Source organism: Carassius gibelio, chromosome B19 (genome assembly GCF_023724105.1).
Source record: "Carassius gibelio isolate Cgi1373 ecotype wild population from Czech Republic chromosome B19, carGib1.2-hapl.c, whole genome shotgun sequence".
Classification (NCBI taxonomy): Eukaryota; Metazoa; Chordata; class Actinopteri; order Cypriniformes; family Cyprinidae; genus Carassius; species Carassius gibelio.
Genome location: NC_068414.1, coordinates 22,341,422 through 22,368,529, shown reverse-complemented (window position 1 = coordinate 22,368,529; position 27,108 = coordinate 22,341,422). Strand labels below are relative to the sequence as shown.

General features: G+C 36.0%; 1 protein-coding gene across 7 annotated transcripts in view; it reads right to left on the bottom strand.

Annotated features, from left to right (window-relative positions):
* ppp1r9a (protein phosphatase 1, regulatory subunit 9A) overlaps positions 1–27,108 on the bottom strand; it is a 50,754-nt gene that overhangs the window by 20,638 nt on the left and 3,008 nt on the right. For 3 of the 7 annotated variants that reach the window (XM_052584751.1, XM_052584755.1, XM_052584759.1), the window contains exons 1-6: positions 25,721–25,921; positions 22,910–24,297; positions 10,410–10,542; positions 9,780–9,900; positions 7,065–7,169; positions 2,863–2,998 (exon numbers count right to left, since the gene is read on the bottom strand). In XM_052584751.1, coding sequence (XP_052440711.1) covers positions 2,863–2,998; positions 7,065–7,169; positions 9,780–9,900; positions 10,410–10,542; positions 22,910–24,208 — 1,794 coding nt within the window. In that variant the 5' untranslated portion in view covers positions 24,209–24,297; positions 25,721–25,921. Of the gene's footprint in view, positions 1–2,862; positions 2,999–7,064; positions 7,170–9,779; positions 9,901–10,409; positions 10,543–22,909; positions 24,298–25,595; positions 25,663–25,720; positions 25,923–27,108 lie in introns of those variants that run through there. The other 4 variants (XM_052584758.1, XM_052584752.1, XM_052584754.1 and 1 more) reach the window with 3 other exon arrangements.

Genomic DNA, 27,108 nt, shown 5'->3' with positions numbered 1-27,108 from the left:
AAATGGAAATCTTGTGTTACAATATAGAATACCGTTCAAAAGTTTGGAGTTAATAAATATTTTTTAATTAATACTTTTATTCAACAAGGATGTTTTAAATGGATACATTTAAGGTAAAATAATATCTGACAATATTACAGTTTTAAATACAGCCTTGATGAGCACAAGAGACATAAAAAACATAAATAGCTAATACTGATCCCAAACTATTGAACGGCAGTATATATATATATATATATATATATATATATATATATATATATATATATATCATAAATTAGTGGGATCTTTTTCAGACAATATTATCCAGTGAGAAAATTTATATTATTTTTTTTAAATGTTAAAAAATTACATTTACCAAAATGTTACATTATTAACACAATCAGTAAAACAGACTAACTAATGTAAAAATGCTATTTTGTCAGCAATAATGTAAAAATGTCTAAAAATAAATTAGGTTTCAAAACAGTCTATCATTATTTAGTTTGATATAACATAATGCTTAGAAATTCAAATATTTCTAAGTGTGGCTGAGGCTACTGTAAGTCCATTCCATCGCCACCTTTCCAGACCTTTCTTAAATGTCCTTATAACCAGTATATCCTCCAGGTCCCTGCTGTTTTAAGGCCATTTACTGTTGGCAGGCAGCTTGTGAATGGTTTTGGCAGCTGCTAATCCACAGTACAGCAAGATTTCAGGCTGGTTCACAACATTTTGCCTCAGTGAACACACCAGCCCCTAAACTTTCATTTTGTGAGGCCTCTCTCGCATGACACTGATATGAAACATTTAAACAGACATTCACATGTGCTGACGCTCAAGCACACACACAGCACATTCGCACGAACACACACCCATCCACCCACACGCAAACATGCTAATCTTTTAGCAGAGACTGCTACATTCATTACAATTCCTTACGGGCAGCCTGTCTGCTGGGAGAAACCGCCTGTGCCAGAATTATAAAACAGTGCTGATCGCACAGCCATTTCAAGAGAGCAGTCTGCACATGAGCCAGCCGCTGCACAATATCCAGATATTACCGCAGAGGAGGAACAAATAAATCCATGAGGGCCGGGTACATTAGGATGACATCAGCTAAATATAATAATGTGATAAATATTATAGTAAATGTAAATTATAATTATAATATAATAATTTTGATGCATTCTGAAATCAACACACACATCCAGTCAAAATGTTCATTTAGATTCTCACTGACAAATAATGAGGCATTAAAAATTCACTCTTGCATTTGTACGGGTGAGTCTTTCATCATTCTGCGCTGCACAAGAGACTGTAATGCTAAATTGTCCGTGTCCTCCAAATCACAAGGTAGAAATTGCCTGGTCTACTGAGGTAATTATCTCTGATTTGTGGCGGGCAATTAATTCAACGCGTTCTTTAGTCAGTCATCAGAGCTTTCATATAGAATCCCACCACTGTGACAGTCCTGCATGCATTATGGTAATGCTCCGCTCTAAATCCTTAAAAAAAAAAAAATCGCAGCACAGTCACAAATGTGACAACAGACTCGTGGCCCTCTTGTTTGGAAAGCCAGACTGCCCCCCGCTCTACTAATGAGAATTGAGCAATAACTGCTCAGTGACTAGTAATATAACAAACCCCATCAACTCTCCATGGAGCACAAAGCTGCCACTCTTGGTGTTTTTCCACGAGAAGCTCTCAACAGCCTTAGCACACTTTGTAACAGTGCTGAAATTAAATTTGCAACACAGGAGAAATATCATGCCAACTATATATTATATGTAGTAAGACTGAAAAATAACAGGCATATAATCAATTTTATACTTTAAAATTGTATTTTTGTTGAACTAAAGTCAAAGAAAATTATTAAATTCTAAATGTAAAAAATTTTACTCTGAGAAGAAGAGATGAACATTTAATGATGATCATAATAATAATAAAAATAAAATTGAGTAAACATGGATTCCATGTTAAAAGCTGAATGAAACAGCAACATATTTTTTGTTATACATTTTACATATTATTATTGTATGTATTCTTTATATATATATATATATATATATATATATATATATATATATATATATATACTGTACACACACACACACTAATAATAATATACAGCAAGGAAATGCTTATATAAATGTTACAAGTAAATAGTCGTACTTTGCTGTTTGAAAAAGGGGAAAAAGGGGAATCAGCTGACATTTTAGATTTTGAGATTTATATATTATTTATATTTTATATTATTTTATATTATTTGGCACTAGAGGAACTATCCTTATTATGCTATATTTAGAAAAATATTGTCAAATGTAGGACACCGTGAGAAGAAATTATACAACAGATATGTTGATAAACCAGAACTATGCAAGCCTACAGATCATAGTATTATTTTGGTCACACTTTATTTGAAGGTCCAAAACCATAAACTATGACTCAGTAACCTCCTAATTTGCTGCTTATTAATAGTTTAAAAGGTTGTTGTTAAGTTTTGGTATATTTGGGATGGATTAGGGATGTAGAACATGGTCATTTAGAACATGTGCTTTATAAGTACTAATAAATAGCTAATATGTTAATAGTAGGCAGGTTAATAACAAGCTATTAGTGAGAATTGGTCTCTATACTAAAGTCTTACCATTATTTTTAATATGACTGAACAGGTAATAGCTAGATTTTGACTAGCAGAACTGTTTCATCCTGCTGCACTTTGATGTGACAAATTGTAACAGGTTGAGGCTTGTAGCATGGACGAATCATGGATAATAGATTTGAACCTGCTCCAACTGGCTTGTGACGGTGGATTACCCTGTTCAGACAGCCGCTGACATGCTCACACAAGCTCTGATGTGAGACCTGTTCTCTGCTCACCTCGTCATCATCAGCATCATACTGGACGTACTGTTGCTCCATCATCTCTCTCTGACGTCTCTCCTGCTCCAGAGTCTGACTGATGAGTTGTGCCACCTCGCTCTGCTGTCCCGGACGCTCTCGGCCAATCACAAACCTGCAAAGACACACCAAATACCAATGGGAGGGGGGGTGCTTTGTGAACAAATGCAGTTTGGTAGAAGCTAGAAAAGGTCATGGCTATTGATTTTCAAATGGAGACAAAGTAGATTTTACATAAATGAGTTGGGTATACAAATTTGGAATGTGAAATTGCATGTCATTCAGTATAAAAAACATATTTTCTGTTTCAATGAAGTGAAATATGTGAAGCACGTTTCTTGTAGTGTCTGGCTTCAACAAGCATTTTTGTTCTTACTTCATTGACGGATTGTATCTTTTATAATGCACCCTATAAATCAATGACCATGGCAGGAGGTAATTCTTGCAAGGTCAGTGTGATAAATGACTGTGACAAAGTGAACACAACTGTTTAAAAATGTCAAATAATTCTACTTGAGAATGTCAGGGGGAAAATTACTGCCGAAATATTGAAAACTTGAAAATGAAAGTTTATCATTAAAGGTCAAGTTTGTCATTTCTGCACCATTAGTGGCACCAAACAGAATGGCAATTGGTTAAATATCAATCAGTAATCTCTGAATGTAAATGACCTGCCTTACAATAATACTGTACTGGGTGATATTCTTAAAGACAAATCGAGTGGCGCAGTGAACCTAATATTTGAGCACTAACAACTGACTAAGAGAAAAACTGAACAGATTTTCCCCTAAAGACATCAGCCTACAAATGACTTACATCTAGTTGTCTATACATATGACATTTTTATGATGGATGGATGGATGCACTAAAAGGGGTCATATGATGCTATTTTACAGATCATTATTTTGTGTAGTTGGTGTGACAGAATATGTTGACATGCTTTAAAGTTAAAAAAACTAATTATTTTTCAAATACTGTACATTATTGTACAGGGTTCCAAATTCAAGGACCTTTCGAGGACTTTGCAGGTCCAATTCCCTCAAATTCAAGGACTTAATGTGGGAACACATTTCAAGTGAGAGCGAGGTTACATCGTGTTATCTTGTAAGATACATTGTTACAGTTTTCATTTGTCAAACACAACTATGCAAAAAAAGCTTCTTCATACGACAGAGATTTGATATTGTATTTGTTGTATTTCTGTTTTGCATAAAACTGAAGAATATTCCGTACATCCTATATTATATTCTAAAATTATCTGCTATTAAGTTTTGCATGGATTTTACTGAAAAGAGCTTAGGCCCAAAGTGTTGCAATGACCATATCCCAAATATCAAATCTAAAAATATGTCATTTAAATACCTAAAATACATATTTTACAGTCACTGTTACGCATATTGATCATAAACACAGCTAAAAAGCTTCCTACCAGAGGCCCTCCTTCACAAAACTTAACATCTAGCTAACATAGGCAGTTTTAACAGTTTTAACAGAGGCAGAATGCAAAAAGTTTCAATACAAGCATTTTAGTCAAATGTAATCAAACAACATTTTAAATCTTTAACCCACGGGGAAAATCAACCCATTAACAGTTTAAAAGTAGCCATAGGGAGAAAAAATTATATTAGATAAAAAAACTATATTAGAATGTTTGCAGGGAGCGGGCTGGATCGGACACAAAAATTACGGGAACGAGCAATAACGGTCAGAAATTCAGTGGGAGCCGGTGTCCTGACATTTTGTCCTACCTGTCAGATTTTCTTACCAGGGTTAATTGCGCATGTGCACATATTGCGTCCTTTTCTCAGGCTGAACTACAATATTTAATGTGTCTGCATTACTGTAACTAGGTTAAGGGTTGTGGTAGGTGTAGATGTTAATAAACCATAACTTTACAGGTAGCATTTTTCGTTGTCCAATTATAGTACCCACTGTTTTAATGGGAGGTAACAAAATCTGACAGAGTAGGACAAATTGACAGAACACCGGATTAAGAAAAAAGTCCTCGCAGTGCTCTAATACAAAAACACACTGGCGACTGTAGAAAGCAAAAGCCAAATTCCCAACATTTTTGCCGATTCAGAAATCCTGACCAGATTTATTTTTTTGGTCAAAAAGAAGACATGGGAAAAGAGGAAAAGAGGAAATATGGTCACTCTAACGTCATGGCAACGTACAACCAAATTACCTCACGCGTGAAACACTTAACGTAACGCATAAATGCGTGTAACTAATGTAAATCAAGCAAGCTTCTATGCATAGGCCTCGAATTGTTAATAAGAGGGAATAATCTGGATTTTTTTTTTTTTTCAGAAAACTTCTTGCACAAAATAAATTCAACCATTTTCAAGGATCTGCATCAATGTATGTTTATTTTCAAAAACTTTCCAGGCCCTATGGGAACCCTGATTGTAGGTCCTCTATGCCCCGCCTCTCTCAAACGTGTTGTTTTCTACAAAGCACCTCCTTCCAACAGTTTGCTCTGATTGGCCATCATATGACCCCTTCTAAAATCTCGACTACCATTCACTGCCATTATAAATCTTGGAAGAGCCAGGAATTTTTTTTATATAACTCTGATTGTATTCGTCTGAAAGAAGAGAGTCATATACACCTAGGATGACTTGAAGGTGAGTAAATCATAAGGGGAACTTTTATTTTTGGGTGAACTATCCCTTTAAGTTGTTTGACACACTAGTATGGATTTGTTATATATTCCATTTATCAATTATAAGCCATTAAATGAAAGGAGTGAAATTGTCTAATAATTGGAGTTAAAAAAGACAATTCCCTCCAATAATATTCACTGCATCCTCTGCACGGCACAATCCATGTTTTGGAGGACCAGCAGGGAAGCGCTCAGCATGGAGTCCTAATCACCTGCATTAGGCACAGATAAGGGCCCAAATTTGATCTACATCTGAAGCAACAACTGGGCCAATACCGTGTTATGCCAAGCATCTCTGCTGCTTCTGCAGCACAGCTGACCTGGAAACAGTCCTCTTTTCCATCTCGATACCACACACAGGGATCCCAACTGCTCCAGGACAGAGCTTTCTTATTGGCAAAATCCGCCAGTATTATTCACATACATCTGGAGTGACAGGATGCATTTAAGGATATACACATCCTTCACCCAGCGAGGAGGCGTTCCTGCCAACTTGTTATAAAAATCTTTAGACTCTGACATTGAATCATCACAGCAATGAATTGTTCTTAATAGAGTGTCAATCTTCATATATTTATTGGTGGTCACTGGAGCAGACAGAGTTTAAGACCTGCCTTAATTCCTACAGTAGGTTAAATATAGCACAAAATCCAAATCTGGGCCACACTGCCTCATCGGTGAGAACAGAGAGAAATAACCAGCAGGAGGGAATAAATCAAAACCAGGAAAGGATAGACAGCTCAAAAACAAAAATATGGTGAAGACCTTCATAGTACTAAATTATAAGATCTTTTCAAGTAAAAATCTGACATTATAAATATATGAACTATATAAAATGATTTATTATATTATATTATTATTGATCCTTAAATATATTGATAACATTATTTCATATTTATCTTATTACACACATGTGTCCCTCACAAGAAAGTCACATTTAAAGAGATATTTCACCCAAAAACGTATAATTTATAAAATTCATACAGGTTTGGAACAGAATGAAAAATTTTGGGTGAGCTATCCCTTTAAGGAAATTATATTAGGCAATTACGTAGCCTTTAAAATAAACATGCATTTGAAAGTTAAAGGTAAATAATTAGTTTTTTTCAGGGTGTTTATATTTACAGAGGAAGTATAATTCAGCACTGACAGTACCTGTTAAAAACAATCCGCTCCATCATGCTGTGCAGCTCTATTGTTAATGAAGAGTCTTGTTTTCTCACAGTATGAAGAACTCGAAGAAGCCCATATGCTTTTCAAAGACATGCTCTGTGCTGTCGTGTCTAAGGGGAGTTTAGATACACTAATAAGAAGTCTGTGTTTCTCTCAGAAGAACGCTGAGTGGGAGGGAAAGACGATGGCATGTCATGTTATTTCATACACTAATAATAACACTTGTAAGCTACAGTGAGGATGTGGGGATGTGAGGATCTTGCGGACAGCATTCAGGGGCAAACCTGGGATTGAGACATAATACACAAGCAAAACCGGTTGTAGACATCTAGCATCTTACCTAACCACTCCCTGTGTGTTTCTCAGGACAGAAGCAGCGAAGCTCTGAGTTACTCCCACCAGACTGGTGCCGTCAACCTCCACGATTTGATCATTCACTTTAATTCTGTGGAAAATGAAGGTGGTTATGTTGTAATGCTTGTTACAGTGACACTATTAGGACACTGTGCAAACTCTAAACTAGGTTTGAATAATACTGTCTGTATGAATACTAAATAGCGATTACTCTGTCATTCTGAGATGACTTTTTTAATAAAAGCTTAATTATGTTCTGCCTGAGGCCTTCTCATCACTCTGCTATGATTAATTTTTTTCAGTGCATCAAATATGCTGATGTATGAAGGACACAGTACATCCTGGGACAGGGTTTCCCAGAGTTTGTGAATCCCTAGATTTTGACACAGAACTCTTTGTGAAGACAATAAGATAAAAGTACAGACAAAAATTTCAGTTTGTAAAGACATAGTAAAGATGTGTAAAAATTTATTTCTGCATAATTATGAAAGATATGACTTCTGTTCCACCTTTTCAATGAAAAGACAACAGTATCAAGAGTGAATTAAATTAATAATTCACAATATGTAATAATAATAATAATACAAAGTAATTTTCCATATATACATTCTTAATACTACTAAATATTTTTTATAATATAGAATAATTAAATAATAATAATTAAAACTATTAGTACAGTTGTTTGTTTTGTATTATTAATAACCAAATTAATAAATTAAAACTTATTTTCTACAAATACATTCTTTATACTACCACGTGGATGAACATACATAAAATAAAATACATGTTTTAAAATACAAGTTTTTTGTTGTTAATAATTTAATTAAATTCAATTACTAAATTACTAACTCTACAAAAAGTTTTCTACAAATATATCCTTTATACTTCATGAATAAATATAAATATTAAAATCTTAGTGAATACTTCAATTAAATAATTTAGGTCATAGTACTTAAAAAGGACAAAGAAGGTTGAGAACAAAATGTGGATGTTTTCAGTTGGTCTTGGGTGGTCACATTCTTTCATTTCAGCAGCTAAAGAGAAATAATGCTCACAAGACAGAAGGAATTACAATCATATAGGATTACATGGACGAGTAAGCTCCTTAACAACATGTGATAGTATATTTTCAGAATGCTACAGTGTTTGCATGAAGAGCTCCAACTGTGTGATATCTGTAATGAGCTTTGTGAGTTTGACCAAATTGCCTTGACCCTTGATTCCAGTCTGGATATCGAGCCCCTGGCAAATCCGGCTGTTATGCAGGCAAAGCAGACGGAGGGATGCTTGCAAGACTGAATCCTAATGTGCACCTAAAGAGTGTGGTGTAAGCACAGCTTGACCTTCACATGCATTTTTCAGTGTCACCAATATACTTATAATAAAGCAGGACTCCAGTGCAAAGCTTTCAATGTCACTGATGAATTCTACATTGTTATACTTCGCTCAGAAACAGCCAGAGTTAATGGTGGAAGAAATTACATTCTGGCTTTTGAATAGTCCTTTAGAAACCTGATTGCAAAGCTTGCAGTTGCTTGGTAATCTTGAAACAAGTACAAATTTCTCAAGATTTCAGCAGGGTTTGATGTCACTCAGTGAAAAGATGAGACCACACTAAAAGGCTGACATTCAAAATCTTAAACTTGAAAATAAACTTTCAATATTTAAAGATTATAACTGTAAAATAAAAAAAAAATAACAATTCTGTACTTCAGACTCTGCACTATTTCTAGGTCACTAATTAACACTAAAGTCAATTTGTGACACATTGATCATGTGACTCATTCAGATGATCAGATGTTCTTCAAATGCAGCTAAAGAAGTTCTTTGAACTATTTCAAATCATGCTGGAAAACATGATTGACAGGTTTTACATAAACATGTTGTCTTGTTAAATCTGTTGATTGCTGCTGCCATTAAAACTAAAGTGAAACAAACCAAATCCATAGATGTTAAATAACTTTTACTCAATATTTTATGCTGCTAATATCATTTTAATTAAAAAATGAAAAAACAAAAACTTTTATAAAAATTGCTTAATCTCACTACCACTATTTCCCCAGTGATGTCCGTTTTAGTAAAGCAAAAACAGTCTACTAAAGTTACTAGAATGTTTGGCCAGAAGTTAAGTGGGCTGCTTTCATTCTCATCCCTAGCCTGTCTGTAGCTACAATCAGTGATAAAGCCTCAAGCTTTGCTTTAATTTTAGGCAATGTGCAAATCTCATGAGGGACTCTCAGGGATTCACTCACTCTGGGTGCAGCTAAAAAGAGCAAGGACGAGAAACCCATGATTTTCTATACTGTTTGACCAACAGGGATGTTTTTTTTACATGGAAAATACTCGATATCCAGAAAGTAGGGTAATAAAATACCAATACATATGTGCTGTCAAATGATTAATCGTGATTAATCACATCCAAAATAAACGTTTTTGTTTGCTTAAAATATGTGTGTGTACTGTGTACACTTACTATGCATATATAAATACACACACATACAGTATATATATTTTAAATAAACAAGATACAATTTTTTTCTTAAATATATACATGCATGTTTATATATATATATATATATATATATATATTATACATAATATACACAGACATGTATATTATGTAAACAACAAAACTTTTATTTTGGATATTTTGGATGAATCATTTGAGAAATAATAACGTAGTATATGCAGTTTAGTTTACCTTCCATCTCTCTCTGCTGCTCCACCCTCTATGACAGTCTTGACGAAGATGCCCAGCTTCTCCAGGCCTGCGTCAGCGCCGACCCCCATTCCTATAATACTGATGCCCAGGCCGTCCTCATCTGACATACACAGATAAACGTACATAAACCAGTGAAAGAAAAAATATTAGGGCTGGGCAAATGGAAAGAGTGACAATTCAATAAATCATTGGATGTTTGATGAATGGATGCACGTTTACTGCAACTGATCAATATTCAAGGCTTACCATTGATTTACTCACAGTGCTCAAAATATGCAGATATATGCAGAACATTTCCCTGAAAACATATTTGTATCTAATTGTTTTTGTTTTTTTTAAAGTTTATAGGGAAGCTAGTTGTCACAGAGGCTACACTGTATCTCAACTATAAGGTTAAAAAAGCAAAAGTACCACAATGGTAAGACCTAGTCTAACTTAAAATAAAAAATTATATATATATATATATATATATATATACATATATATATATATATATATATATATATATATATATATATATATATATATATATACATATATATATATATATATCCTAAATGTTTAACCTTTGAGAAATCTCTTTGGTGACACTGCTATCCTGCTATTCACCTTTTTCCAGTTCCACAGGGAGAAGTTCCAGCTTCTCCACACGTTTCTCCAGCTCATACTCAGCTGAGGATGCCACTGGGTCCACCTCTTCATTCCTCCGGTCGTAATCTTCATTGGCGTAGGTTTTGAACACCTGGTAGCCAAAAGGGAAAAACAGTCGTGGATCATCCACACACAGTATTAAGAACCATGGGGTCATTTAATAATTTCAGCTATTTTCTTTTTGTCTTGTGGACTATATGTAATCATATTTTATGTAAAATATCTTACTCATATATAGTGCAATGTCTCTGGTTGAATCTGAGCATCTTCATAACAGTGCTTCTCGTCTGAAACACTAACTGTCATTTGCCATCTCCTCAGTGTAAGTGATGGTTCTGTGCATCGTGGTGTGATAGGACAGTCACGCACAACTGTGTCCCCTGAGCAGGTTCTCGGACAAACATCGGCCCGTGCCCATGCTACACTTTCTTGCCTCCTCTTTATCTCTTTCCTTATAAAAAGGGTTCACTGGATAAGTTGTAGCTTCATGTTGACACAGAATCACTTTCCCTGACCCAGATTTTACAGTGTTTCATTAAAAAAAAAAAAAAACTTCCTAAGGCAAGTACCAGAGTTAATATAGAAATAATAACATTTTAAGACTTCCAAGAACGATTTGTATATGTAAAAGCAAGAAGTTTCTCATGCTCACCAAGATTGCAATTATTTGATCAAATATACAGAGAAATATTACTACAATTTTTACATTTTTAAAACAGTTTAAATTTGATTTATTCCTGTGATGCAAAGCTGAATTTTCAGCAATCATTACTCCAGTCTCCAGTATCATATGATCCTTCAGAAATCATTCTAATTGGCTGATTCAGTGCTCAAAAAAAGTTTTTAAAAAATAAATTATAACAGCGTGCATGTTTTTGCTTAAATGAATCATGACATTAACTAAATTATGATTTGTATAATCTTAGAACTGTAAGATTCATTTCTGCCATATATACATTATTTTGACATCATTCTGACAACAGATCACTCTTATTTGTAATAATAATAATGTACAGTAGAAACATTATTTTTCGGTCTCTTCAAAAAGTATGTTGAAAAGCACTTTACCAAAATATGAAAGAAAGAAATAACTTGTCTTCATGATCACCTCTGAACAATTTAATGATCAATTAAATGATCTTACTGACCCCAAACAAGTGAACAGAAATATGCATACAATATTTATAAATAAAATATTTGATAAACAATACGTTTTAAAATATAAAAAATATTGTAAATATGTCATTATATATATATATATATATATATATATATATATATATATATATATATATATATATATATATATATATATATATAAATGAACCCACACTGCTCTACCTCTGAGTCTGAGCAAATGAACACGCTGCATTCACCAGCAGGCAGCTGTCAGTGTGTCCAGCTGCCACCATGAGAATCCATGACTGATCATAGCAGAATCAAAGCTATCTCATATGTGAAGAAAACCAATTAGACTTAAATCTGATATTTTATGCTAATTACAAGCCAAAACCAATCAGTCCAAATCGTATGTGGTAGGAAGCACGAAACCAGAGCATAGGGTATCCAAGCACTGGGACAAAAGCAAGCATAATCTCTAGTGCACTTTACAGCATCAATAATGTAAACTGATCAACAGCTATGCATTATTGAGTGGTCACATTGCTGACCGAATGATTAGATGAAGTGTAATGGGCCCTTCGTCTACAGTCCTTCAATGGATTTATTGAAGATAACATTGGCAGAAAGGTCTGGGCAATGAAGCTGCTAACATATTTATCCTGGAAGATTCCCTACCACAGTTATAGACTCCTATTCAAAGATGCCAGGAGGGCATATCCAGAAACATTCCCTTGAGCAGAGGTCTAACCTGAAAGTGAAGACATTTTTAGAAACAGCCAATTCTACATTCAGTGGATCTGTTTCAGAGTTTCCCTCACACCCTATTCTACCGTTTTCTCCTGAGCTCAACCAACTATCACTGGGCTGACAGTCCACACTCCACAGCTGGCTAAAAAAGGCTCAGCAGCTGACTGTCTTTTGTGAATCTGCCAGACATGACAAACATGAGGGCTCTACGTAACAGACAAAGTGTGGGTAGTGCGCTGAAGGCTACTGTCAGGTCTGACATGCCACGGGAGAATATATTAATTCACATCTTCTTTTGTATTCATTATAGACATCTATACAGTAGCGGTCTAGGACACTTGATGTTTAGCTTGAATGTAATTACATGGTTTAATTTGACATTTTATTGGTCATTCATTTGATAATATGAAAACAGAAAAAGGTTTGTCACCAGGCACCCAAATAAAATAACCGTGGACTTTAAAGCGTAATTTAATACATAAATTTACCATTTGAGATTTCTAGGAAGAGTGAGATAATGTATCACAATGCAGTGATTAATTGAAAAAAAAAAATAATACAGTACAAAAAAATTAAAAGGAACAAGATGGCTGAAACAAATCATATTTGTGACTCTGAATGATGGTTCTATAAACCATACCAGACATAAAGACAAACACTGCAGTTCAAATTTATGGGGGATTCCACAAAAATATTAAGCAGCACGTTTTCATCATTGATAATATTAAAACATATTTGACTAATGGCTGCTCAAAATCCATATTTGGCATCACAAAATATGATAAATATATTTTTTAAAAAGATTATTTTAAATTTTAAATTGTAACTTTATCTTTGGAACAGTAGGTTTTAGACACATGAACTTCAGTTTTCTTCAGTAGGTTCCCAAGTCATTGCTGAATCTTTTCTTGGCTTTGGTCCGACTAACAGAGCTAGTCTTCACCCATCTAGTAACATTGATTCGTCCTATCATCAGTCTCACCTCTATCTATCTCCTGTCATTTTACCATTTAGATCAATACACCTATTAGTTGCCTTCAAACTTTTGTCTTCTCGTCATACAGCAGACCAGCTCTCTCAGGATCCTACAGTATATCCTCAGTCTTTTGCTCATACACTGTAGCATACTGCAGTCTTAAAACCCAGCAGCCTGCGAGGTCTTTGGCTCCAACTGCTACCTTGCATAATAGCCAAGAAATGTAAGCTTTGTATAAGCTGTTCGGAGAGTACTTTAAGTTTTTATTGCATGTTGTGCGATCCCACCTAAGGCTCTGAAAGCTTCTCATTTTTCTTGGCAAATTTCTACAGAACTGCAGGGGTGAGTAAATCTGAGCCAGGCCCATCATCCATCCCTCTCCTCCTACTCTCTTCCTCGTCCCTCTTTGCTCATTACTTCATTATCCCTCTCGTCTCTCATCCTTCTTTGTGTCACTGCACATCTAGCAGAGAAGCCATGGCTAATCGGTATACCTCTAATGCAGCATGTTACACCAGCACTCCTCCAGCTGCATTGTGGGGTGACTGCAGTCCTTGTGGGGAGCAGTCCGAGGATTAACTGAGAGGCAGGCCGAGGGGAAGCAGGGAGGGATGGGGATGAGCAATCGACTGAAAGTGTTTGTCGCCATTTGTATCACAGACTGGCAACAGTGCTGAGTGGCCTAAAGTCTGGCTGACTACAGCGGATCGCATTAAATGGCTCTACAGTCAAGCAGCGGTGCCAGCGCTCCCAGTGTCACCACACACACACACATACACACACACACACACACATTCAAACACAGCGATCTCTCAGAGGAACGCAGAGGCTGATGCTGAGTGGATTAACCATGCAACAGACGAATGCGTAGACAGACATTCCTGTACTATTGTCTGAAAACAGGAAGCTGCTCCAAAATGAGGTGTTTGGCAAAGTCAAATTAATTATCATTCTACCATATTGGTAAGGAATACACTTAGATATGAACATATGGGTGATTCTACAACTACAGACACTAAAAAAATACCCTTTTCACACTCACTAGTTTAATTTATCTACTAACAAGGAATCACAAGAGAATTCTGTCACATTTTCTGAACAGGGCTGCAAAACAATTAATCGCATTCAAAATTATATATTAATATATTATATATACTAATATTATATATATATATATATATATATATATATATATATATATATATATATATATATATATATATATTGTATAAATCTAAATGATTTTTCCTTAATATATACATGTGTGTATTTATATATACATAATAAATATACACAGTGCACACACATCGCAATTAATCATTTGCGGTCCTATTTCTGAATCATAGAAATTTAAGAAACAAAAGGCATTCTGTGATCGAAGTTACATTAAACTATTTTAAAAACATTTGTTTTGCTATTGTGTATTTCATAGCTAGCAACCTGCATACACACAAGAAATAATATTCTCACAATTTTTGGGTTAATAATTTTTTGCAAAATAAATAAATTCTTATTTTATTAAGAAATTAATCCTTTTATTCAAAAAGGATGCATTCAGTTGATGATACATGAAGGGGGAAAAACACCATAATGGTTTCTACAAAAATATTACGCAGCACAGCAAGAAAAACTGTTTTAAACATTGATAATAATAAGAAATGTTACTAAAGCAATGGCTGCTGAACATTCAGCTTTATCATTCACATAGAAAACAGTTATTTCAAATTGTAATAAAAATGTCATTTTTGATCAAATAAATTCAATCTCGTTGGGCATACAGTAAGAGACTTATAACATATAAGGAAAATCTTCATTTGAATAAAAATGGACATAAACGTGCTAATAGTGGAAGAAACATAGAATATACGAATCACCAGTTTCATGCCAAGTATTTGAATGTTTGCTAATGCTGAAAGTTATTAAAAGATTTTCATCAGTATAGTAAAAGTCTTTTAACAGAAAGCATTCTGTGAGTCTCAGCATTACTTTAGAGTCTAAGCATTACTTTAAAGAACATTTTACCTTTCAACTATATAAAAAAAAAACACTTTGCCATGAAGGAGAACTGATGAGTCAGGTGATCTGAAACTCTCCAGCATAATTAGCCTTTTGCTCTGTGTCCACAGCTCCTTCAAAACGCATGGTTATGTTCATCCTCTTGACTCATTTTTTTCTGTTTATCTGGCCTGGAATGTCATTTTGCCCTCTTTTTAATCCTGTGTTTGTGAAAATACCTCTGGGGGCCCAGTAGCATGCTAGCGGAGTGAGGGGGAGCTACTAGCATAACGGGATAAACAAGACACAAACAATTGCTTACTTTATGTTTCATTCTCATGTGTTGGCTGAGTCTTCTCACATGATCAGTAACATGGTCTGATGAATACATAATTCATCAACTGACCACATGAGTGGGTGAGAGTGTTAGATTTACAGGCAACGTGTTCGCGCAAGCTAGTCTCAGCTTGAAGCCTAATCTAAACACACATGCATTATAAATATGCATTTAATAATGCTTTAAACTTTTTATTCATCCTTATTTCATAGAAAGATTTATTTATCGAAGATATATTAAAGATTTGACAACCATAGCTCTTAACTAATTGTTATTAAACTATGAAATATATATAAAAATAAAATAAAATAAAAATAAAATACAGGTCTACTAAAAATATAATCAAATATAAAAATATAAGTTTAGATAGATTGTGTTAAAACAATTAATACATAAAAAATAAAGAAAAAAGATGTTTAAACAAATATTTTAGAATATTGTAGAATATTATATATTTCATAATATATATATATATATTGCCTGAATATAAGATATAATAATGTAATATATAGACAAAATCAAACAGAATATATACATTATAACCATGATATTTGCTTGGCTATATATGGTAGTACTTTACTTTATGGAATAATTCTCCATATGAACTTGTTGCTTATTAGCATGCATATTACTAGCATATTGGCTGTTTATTAGTACTTATAAAGCAGGGACAAATGCAGAGCACAAATTTTGAGTACAGGTCACCATACTTGAACACATCCTTTTTTAAAAAGAAATATAGCATTATATAAATTATTTTTTTCTAAATTATTACTATTATTGTTATTATAGATATTCCTGATTACAATGGGTGCACACTGAGGAAAAAATGACACTCTACACATCTGGGTGAACACACAGCGACTGCATTTGTCCTGACTGTTTCACAACAATACAGGACACTGTGTCAGCATTGAACACCTCCTTGTTTCCAGCATGGAAAAAAAGCAAGAACTACACTCTCTGACAGATCCAGTGACGGCCTGTGACGGGGGGCGGAGGGAGAACTGTGGAGAATAAGTGCCTGACACGGACAGCTGGAACACAGGCACAGCATCAGAACCACAGGCCTGTCTTCTGTTTCCACAGTCGTTAAAAATTCATCTCCAGAAGGGGTCACATGTCAGAGAAACAAACAAATAAAAAATACCACAGCATTCATAATGCATTGTGAGACAGATCTTTGCCAATGACTACAGCTTCAAAATTGCTGTCATGAGACCAAGACAATTGCTTGATTGCCTATTTTTCTCTGAACCCGAAGTGCACAGTTGCACATTGATATCTCATGACAGCAAGTTTGTTCTGCACAACAAATTCAACAAATGAGCAATATCAGTTTCCCACTGACTACATAACTCCTGTAAACAGACCAAAATATAGACATGTCTAGTGTAATGGACAAAACTTTTTAACACATTTAAAGTTCACAGTTTTTCTCTCGGAAACGGGACAAAAATATTGATGACTCATCCTGCACTAAACAAATTTTTGTCCGATCAGATGCTCTCTAAAATGAGAAATTCCCGCCCCCTTATACCCACTGCAACTCAACAGAAAGTAGCAAATCATAGCAGTTATGTAGTTAACTGAACCCTATCCTTTTTATTTTGTCATTTTAACGGATTGGCAATTTAAAATATTACACCCAAACTTCCTATTCAAATAGAAAATCAACTAATTAGAAACCTGTGCTTGTTGGATCATTAGCATTGGATCTAAATCATCATGAAATCACCAACTGAGACATCTTTATCCATGGTATAAGGTTGAAATAGCCTTTTCCAATTACATAAAGCCTCTTTAATCTACTCCAGTCAGGTCTACTATTTCAAAAATACCTTAATCTACTGGAGACCCTTTGAAATAAAATGAAAATGAATAATACATCCTTTGTTCAGCTCACTAAGATTTTTCTTATCTTTGTTCCTGAACGTATGTTTATATATATTTAATATAACTATGAAATACTAATAATTACTCAATGGCCATCCACCTTTTTAACTGAATTACAGTACTGAGCTGATATAGTAAAAGGCTGGATTGATTCAGAGAGAGCCATGTGATCTATAAACAGTATGTTCATCTAAGCACAGAATGAAGGGTATAATCACTGAATCATTTCAGCAGTCATTCAACTGCTGCCCAGTCTTTCAAATCCATTAGTGAATCAAGAAGAAATAAATATGCCATAACAAGAGGCTGAGATTAGCAGAGCTAATGTCATATTTCATTCAGCCTGTAAGTGCAGTTTATGTAGGTGGATGATGACAGGATGGATGTAACAAAGGGCACAGCTAAACAAACACTACAACTGACTGTACAACAGACAATCGCTCCTGCATCAGACACGTGTTTGATGCTACATTCGATGGGATCTGGTTAATTTGCTCTCAATTAAATCTAATTTATCTGATTTATCTTCTAAACAAATATTACTCAACTGCACAACCACGCAAGAATATCATGTTCAAAATCTAGTTGCTGAATGTTGTGACAACAAAACCAGTGAATATAAAAATGCCTGAGTTTACATCAGACATCGGTGCGTCACACTTTCTCATGGTAATGCAACGTTTTTTCTTTCTTTTGTTTCCTTTCTTGTTTTGCAATTGAAGGCACATGCTTTCATAACATAATGGGTGAAAAGCTGCAAAAGTAATAAAACTGATTTGTGCAACTGTCTACAAAAAAAAAAAAGGACATCCAGAGGACTTGGCTACTGGATGCCATGTCCTCATTATCAGAGCTAGACTAACAGGATGTGGAGTCAGGTCAATGAAACTGACTTGAAGTGCCCTTCACTGCCTCCAGTGGTTAGAAAGCAACCCCTGTGGAAAACGTCAGCTAGGTCAGTGATTTGGTTGCTTTAAGGTCCTAATTTTTATATTTGACATCATGTGGTGACCTATTACATTATGAAGAAGTGTCCTATAAGACATAGTTCAACCCAAAATAAAAATTATGTTATCATTTAGTCCAATTTATGTTATTTCAAACCTGTATGACATTCTTTGTAACACAAAAGGGGAAATTTCACACTCAAAGCTATCATATGACTTCAGAAAATCCCACAATATACTACTTTTATGCTATTTTTATGGTCCTTTCACATCCTTTACGAAGTCTGATAGCTTCAAATCCCCATTTTTTGTAATGACTTACGCCTTTCATTCATTGACCATTAAAAACGGCTAATTTTACACTTAAACAAATTGCATGCACCCACCAACAGACACAATTCAGGTTGGACACCATCCTGAATTTAGCTCAGATACAAAAAATGCTGTGAGGGATAGACTTGCGGTCTTCAGAAAGGCATGCACTGTAAAGGTAGATGATTTCACAACACACAAAACTGTTAGAGGGTTTCAGTCTTTGAATGTTTTTGTCAGAAAGATGTTTCATCAGCCAAAAAATCATGTTAATAAACACAAAAAAGGACTTTGGATACACTGTACTTTTATCCTTTAAAAAGCATAATTTTCATTTCTATTAAAAATATGGAATTGAATAAGGTCAATATGTGGGGAAGTTATGAACCTTGTTCACAAATGTAAAGCCTTGGACATTACCACAATTTTTTTTTACATTTATTATGACAGGAAAGTGTAGACATGACAGGAAGTGAAGTGGGAGAGAGAAAGCGGGGTAGAATCTGGAAAGGTTCTAGAGCTGGGATTTGAACTTGGGACACCTGTAGTCTTGCATAGCCAGACCTTCAAACTAATGGCTGAAGGTCTGGAATCTATGGCAGCTTTCATTGGCCAAGGCCCGCCCATGAGGCTGTTTGACTGAGAACCAATCACAGTTTGTTTCGTTCATTGTCACGTTTCAGGGTGTGGAAATATCGCCACAATAACAGACCGATGTGTGAAACTCTCGGACGTATTTTAAAGATTCTATGCCGCAAACTTTAAATATTTTACATACTGTTGAGAATCCAGCGTTTAGTTGATCCTGATATGCGCTCGTCATCACAGTTGTAAACTCGATGGCATTCTTCTTTCGCGAGGGGGTTCAGCGACACGCTATCTTTGTTTCCAGGTGGTACTTTAAAGAACGCGACACACACATCTCCCGGAAATCCTATATAATTCAACCGAACAGACGATGACTTCCACACTCCTACTCCGACGCTATTTCCACTTTTATGTCCGATATGCATCAGACGTTTACCCAGCGATCTGCGGGCGTGACGTCTGAGGATGAGACTAGGACACCCGTAATACATTGGAGCTATATGTCAGCGAATTTACCATGAGGCCACTTGTGCGCCCGGGGAGCAGTTGGGGGTTCGATGTCTTGCTCAAGGGCACCTAAGTCGTGGTATTGAAGGTGGAGAGAGAACTGTACATGCACTCCCCCCACCCACAATTCCGTCCAGCCCGAGACTAGAACTCACAACCCTTCGATTGGGAGTCCAACCCTCTAACCATTAGGCCACATTATTTTTTGCATTTTATTACCTGAATTTAGGTAATGAAACCCCCCATCTAAACAGACCCGTTTTGTAAGCACAATGCTTATTCATTAATCAAAAAAATTAAACATGAAGATGGAAAAAATTAATAATACAAGCCTAATTTATTGCACGAAACTGAAAAAGATGAATCAGGGAATTAAGCTGTGATCATTTTGAAAGTGATGAACCTGTAATCGTCAGTAAATGGAAGGAAGAGTCTTTGAGAGTGCTGTTATTCCACACAGCCACTAGAGCTGCTCGCACAAGAGCCTCTTACATCAACTCTACATTAATGATGCCTTTGAAATGCTTTAATATGGAAACAATCCACTTAATGAGAGACTAAGAAATATTATGAGCAAGAGAGAAAATGTTCAGTGTGTTCTATTCAGCGACAAGCTAGTCTGGTTAATAATGTACAATGTTTGACCACAAATCAGTCCCTTTCTCAAGTCTGAACACAGACCACATACTGTTATTTCCTCCATGTCTGCAGAAAAACCATGTGGCCTGGGTTTAAAATTCCCTGACTCATGAAAAAGTCTTTTTTTTGTCAAGCTAATGACCAGGGCAGTTCAGTCGAGTTGACAGTTAACCCAGCTGGCACAATTCCATTTTACAAAAAGCCTGGCATTTTCTGGTTGCTCCACGTGCTACAGTACTATGCTATAATTAATAATATTTAGTTCATGACTATTTATGAAAGAACATAGCTAAATGACACTTCTGCTTCACCAGATTGATCTAAATACCAGTTACGAACCATATGTTCAAATGCACCGTCACACGTTTGTCATTCGCCAGCTGTGAAGACCTATATTTCACGTTTATAATTAGCAGCCAGATCCAAAATTTCAAACGGAGAGTAGCATTGGGATGTGATCTGATTAAGGGACTCTAAGAATACAATACTTCAAGAGCAAAAAAAGAGTACAAACTGGGTGTAATGGACCTTTTAATTCAATTAATACCAGCACATGGTTGCTCAATGAAATTCAGCTTGTGTGAGGGAGATTAGCAAGCAAACATCACGTTTTCCCATTGAGAGAAGCAGGGGAACCGGTCCAGCACTGCTTAAGAGTATTAATTGGACTGATCCAACAAGGGGAATGTTTGTTTTCAAGCGTTTTCCACATCTCCATCCAGCTTCCGATAAGAGTTAATAGCCAGAGCTGTAAACACATTTCCAGCTCAAACAGTCAGCAGTGATTTTCATGATATTGCAACAACTCAATGACAAACGCCCTAGTCCACAGCTGTGCTATTATATGGCCAAATTAAAGATAAGTGATTTAAATGGTGGATAAGATAATTGATCTGAGCTCTAATTGGCTGTAAAATGCATTTCTGAGAAGTTAACATCGTAAAAATCCCCTTTCAAAGAATTTGATTCTGTAGCCTCCTTCCAAACAGAAGACATCGATAGACAGACTGTAATTACCTTCATGCTTCACCTTGGAAAAAGTTGTGAACACAGTGGTTATCCATGTTCTCATTGGAGCGTGACTTGATCATAGTCTAGAGGAGCGGAGACTGACAAGCATTGGGACAGATAGTGGTGGTGTGAAAAGTTACAGCAAGGAGAAGCAGCGAGGCATGTGAGGACAGAAGCTATATGTGTTCATCTCCCTGCAGGCATGAGTGGGCCTCTGGATGTCAGTTTATGGTTCTGTCTGCTCATTATCTAAATAGCACTAACATAGGCGGGCAAAACAGAGAATTGCTCTCGCTAGATTTAGAGAAAATCTATAAAAAAGGCATTAATGGCCTCTATAGATTCAATTATGACTATGTTATGAGACAAGATGAACAACAGGAACTCAATAACAAGATGCAGGTGATCTCTTAACAAGTCTGTTTGAGAAAATTTAAGAGATGAGAAAGAAAAGAAAAATAATAAAAAATAATATAAATAATAATGTACTCTTTGAATTCATCTTGGTTTTATAATGTATTATATTTTATAATGTTTTGTTTATGTTATTGAGTATGCCTTAATTATTATTTTAAAGTTCTTATTTATTTTTTCAGGGTAAAGGAATGAAAATGTATCATGATCATGATGTAACATCTGTAATTTCAAAAAAGAAAAAAAAAGTATACACAAAGTGCATGTATTAAATGTATTTTTAAAGTGTACAGTCACAGTGTACCAAAAGCAGTGTTGTTTTTGTTAACTAAAACTAAAATTAATTTTTGATCATTTAAATAAAGCTGAACAAAAAACCTCAAATTTAAAAACTTAAATGGAAATTAGAAATGTTTTTAGAATTTTTTTTTTACTTCAGTTTAAACTACACTGAAAATTTCGATTTAGTTTAAACTGAAGTACAAGAATTACTAGAAATAAAACGGTTAAATAGAAATATATTTAAAAAAAATGAAAACTAATAAAAATTACAACCACATAACACACATTCTAAAATCTAAACTAAAATTTCTAAATAAAACCTCATTTTAAAACATTAATAAACAGTATGATAATAATTAAATAATACTAAAATAGTATGAAATGGAATTAGTGAAAGATCTTTAATCTGTTTTGTGATGTACATCTGAGTGAAACGGATTATCGAAAAAGATAACTAATTTTGGGTAGGAACTGGTTCTAGCCATGGATTTTTGATGGATGTAGGCAGAGCTGAGTGCTTGGTGGGGTGGGGTAAATTACATTTTAATTAGTGTGGATGAATTGTTCACAATAAGACCAAGAAGATGCTTTTAAAAAACAGACAGGATGAAATTCCATTTCATAATGATGTTAAATGTCACATAATTGACCCATTAATACAGTTAAAGACCAGCAATAAACTTACTTTGATGGGAGCAGAGCTGAATCTAATTTTTCTTTTTTGGGGAACAGCCTCCTTTTCCTCCTCTGGAAGACCGGGAATCTCTGTAATCTCTGATCCTGGGTCATAGGAAAGATCATCATCATACAGGTCATCCTCGGGGTCAGTGCAGCTCTCCCCCCAGCCCTGGTAGCAAGCATCTCCATCAGCATTGAAAATAACTCTCTCATTGCCACTGTATTCCTCATTTGGTTCTTCAGTTTGATCCTCTGTAATCCGGCTAGACTCCTCTTTCACATCACCGTCTGTGTCCTCGTGGACCTTGGTCACTGTAGACTCATGTGAATTTCCTGCAGTGTCATTGACTTGAGTCTCTGCTGAAGCACCGTCTATGGCCTCGGTTGATTTTACCTCATCTTTTGGTTTGGGCTCTCTGGATCCATCAACCAACTCGGGGGTTTCCTGGGGCTTCTTCTCATCAGGTTTCACCTGATCCAAAGTCTCCGACAGAGGACTAGGACTAAGAAGATCTTCTGAAGATGAAGAAACTGGCAGATTGTGCTTGCTACCCACTCGTGTCCTGTAAAAACCACGTGATGGAGACTGTCGTGCACTGGTATCGTCCTCGCTGGCTTCCCCTTGTCTCTGTAAGCCATCTGGGGAGCACAGCCCTCTTCCGCCTCCGTGGCCTTTTCTGAGAGTAGCGCCGGAGCCCTGGTGGTCTATATTTTCGAACACAGCACTGAGCTGACTCACAGTGGGAGATGAGGCATCTGTTCTGGAGCAAAGACTATCCAAAGAGTCCGTACTGCCTCTGTTCGAACGTGCCCCCCTCCAGTCATCCAAATGCTCATGAGAACCCCTCTTTTCCCGGCCATAAGAGTACACAGGTGACTGTGAAGCATCTCTGGAGCTCTGCTCAAAGAGTTTCCTTGTTTCAGAGAATTTTGTGTTATGTGGGCCACTGGCAGTCCGCTCTCCAGTCCCTTGCTGGAACTTGACCTCTGACCCATCTGCCCTGTTGATGAAGTTTGTTGGCTTGTTGAGTTTCTGTGGGGAGGTCTCTTCCCTTGATCGTCTGTTGGACCCAGTGTTCTCAGTCCCCATTTGCATGAACATGTTCTTGATTCGACTGACATGGGCCCCATATTGCCGACCTCGGGGCTGCCTGACCCCCTCCTGGTCCTTGGGTTTGGGGTCTCCATCTTGTCTCGGTTGGTCAAATGCCTTCTTAAGAGCCTGGAACTCCGTCCTGTAGGCATTCCGGTGCGGGGAAGCGCTCCTCAGGGTATTCCTCTCTGCCGAGGCCTCCGTCTTCAACATCTTAGCCTCGACAATGGAGGTCTTCTCAAATATACAGTAACATTCCTTCTGGTTGTTTGTTGGGTGCAATCACATTTTGTTGGGGATTTCTGAAAACATTTACAAAAAGGTTACGAGTAGCTTACAATAATGCAATGTAAAAAGTGGAAACTTAAAATAAAATTAATTAGTTTAGAGTCTAAAAATAAGTCTCACAACAAGATGCAGCCTTGGCAAAGAAATAAGCAGATGATAGAATGACCTGAGACAGAAAAACTCAAGAGTCCAGATAGATGCTCAACCAAAGCAAAGAGTGTGTCAGAGGAATTGACTTACTTTAAGATAAGATACAGTATAAGAACAGAGGTACCACGGTAAGACTCAAGTTACATCCAGACTGAGAGTGTTTGGATGGATGCTCAGATACTCCGGTTGGATCAGCAGCTCTTTAATTAGTCATGCTGACTCATAAAAACTGAATCTAAATTGAAATGTCTAATATGATGTAAAGCATTTACATTGGAAATGTGTAGTGGGCTTATTTTGTACAGGTGGACACACACCTTATGAGCCCACTTTGAATATTGCGATTCAATTTCGTTAGTGATTTGATTAGACAGGAATCTCCCACTTTACTGTAATTCTGCTCACATATCTACACAAAAATAGTTTTGGGTTGGCTTAATGGAGTCACTTCCCTAAATTCGCTTTTACAAGAGCCTACTGAGAAGCAGCACGACGGATGAAAACAACAACATCTCTAAAGCAACTATGCACATCAGTTTGTAAACAGCTCAAAAGGGGCTCAAATGCTGGAGGATGCCATTGCACTGGCTTTTAAGAGTCCACCGCCCTGGTTCTTAACATTATGCGTGATCATCACTTTGCCATAAGGGCCGTCAGAGCACTCAATTTCAGCGCGATGTTGTTGATGCACCGATGTGTTTTCGACGCAGATCTCGATGTGACTCACAGATTAGTTTTGCCTTCCATCACCCATCGTGTACCGCAGACAGCCTCTGCATTTACGCTGCCGGGACGTGTTTAAAATCCACCTCACATATCACGAATTAATATTTTATATCGATAATAATGGCACAGAAAGGCAGATGCACATTTCCGACCAACACAAGGACAAAATATAACTGTGCGCGTTACCTGCGCGATATAAAACAGTTGTTGTTGGTAAAATAACAGCACACATTTAACTGTAACAACATGCATGACGCAAATAAATGTGAAACTAATTTGTGTCAAATATAAATAACGTTATGCATTTAGCAAAAGTGCGACCATTGCGCTATATAGAGATGATGAACAACCAACCCTTACGCGCATCACATCGCCTGCATCACTGACAGCTCCATCCTACAAACCCAGTTTCCAGAAACATTCCAAAAATACAGACCTAGCTCATTCCAGCGAGTGTATTTTCCCACAGCTAACTAAACATCGTACACACAAACACGAAGCAGAAGTGACACAAGTATTGCTTAACTCCCTTGTTGTTGCTCCAAAACAAGAGTCACTTACCTACGCATTCAAATGCAATGCCAGATACCCCAGGAATAAATGTGTCCTCGCTATTTATATCATTAACCAAAGAGGAATGACATTGAACAACATTTTAATTCAGCTCCTCTATTAACATCAAACTACCATGCTGGACTTCACCAGACAATTGACACAATATGACATACAAACCGGGCTTTACACACACACACACACACACGAGCGCACAGCAAGACAACGCCATTGCAGGCGAGGGGTGATGCCGCCATTCCCTTAGTAGGGGTGTTGATACATTACACTATTTAGAAATCAAACTATCAATCAAACGAAACCAGTTCTGTATTTCTAAATGTATTTGACGAAAATAATTTTGTTACTTGCCTTTGTGGTAGTTTTATGAGAGCTTCAGCGGCTTGACAGGTGTGTAACCTTGATTTTCAAGAATGGTTTGATCCAATAATCTGAGTAGAGAGGGTACGAGCAAACTGCAGCCTGGCAAAGGAATGCAAGTAATTAATATCGCAGCATAATAACTACAGTGGTTGCGTTAGAGGCCACGTGGTGACAAGAAAGATAATTGAATGCAATCTATAATGTGATCAGTTGATCAAATAGCTAACAATTAAACTGTCGGCACTGAGTTTTTACATGGAATTTGGGAGCAGAATTCAGATATATATGATTTTTATTTTTTTCGTTGACATGTTTCATGTTTGCATTCATTATTTCATGTCTTTTCATGTCATATTTTTTTTATTTTTAATAATAATTTATAAAACTAAATTCATTTGATAATAATTCACATTCACAACATTCAGTTTTCACTTTTTACTTCAGAAACAGCATATGGGCCGCCTTTGAAGCATAAGGATAGTGACAAAGTCATAAAATCATACAAAAATAAATATAAAAATAATGAATTATTCAGAGAATGAGAAAAACAGGATTTCTAATAAGCTATTCTAAGCTGTTTTACAAGGTTTAGACTAGTGATGTTTACTGCATGCTAGGCCCAAATTGATTTTTTTTTTCTTCTTGTTTGTTTCATTAAGCCAATGTTGAATCCCAATCCTATTTCTTTTGTGCCTTTAACCCAAAGACTGCCAAGGAAATTTAATGAAACCGGGAGCACAATAGACAGGAAAATATTCCTTTACAACCTCTTTATTTATTTTTTATTATTTCATTTTTTTAGTACTATTTTTTGCATAACACTTGATCGCCTTGTATTTCTGTCAGTGGATGTCTGAAGATGTTGCTTAGCAACCTAAAACATTGATGGCACAGGATGAAGCTAGTAGCTCTTTTTTTTCGTGAGGTACAAAAAATGATAAAGACCCAACAGAAGGTTTGTATCACTCGTGGTGCTCACTATAAGCCGTCCAGCTGTGCAGCGTTGTGCACAGTGC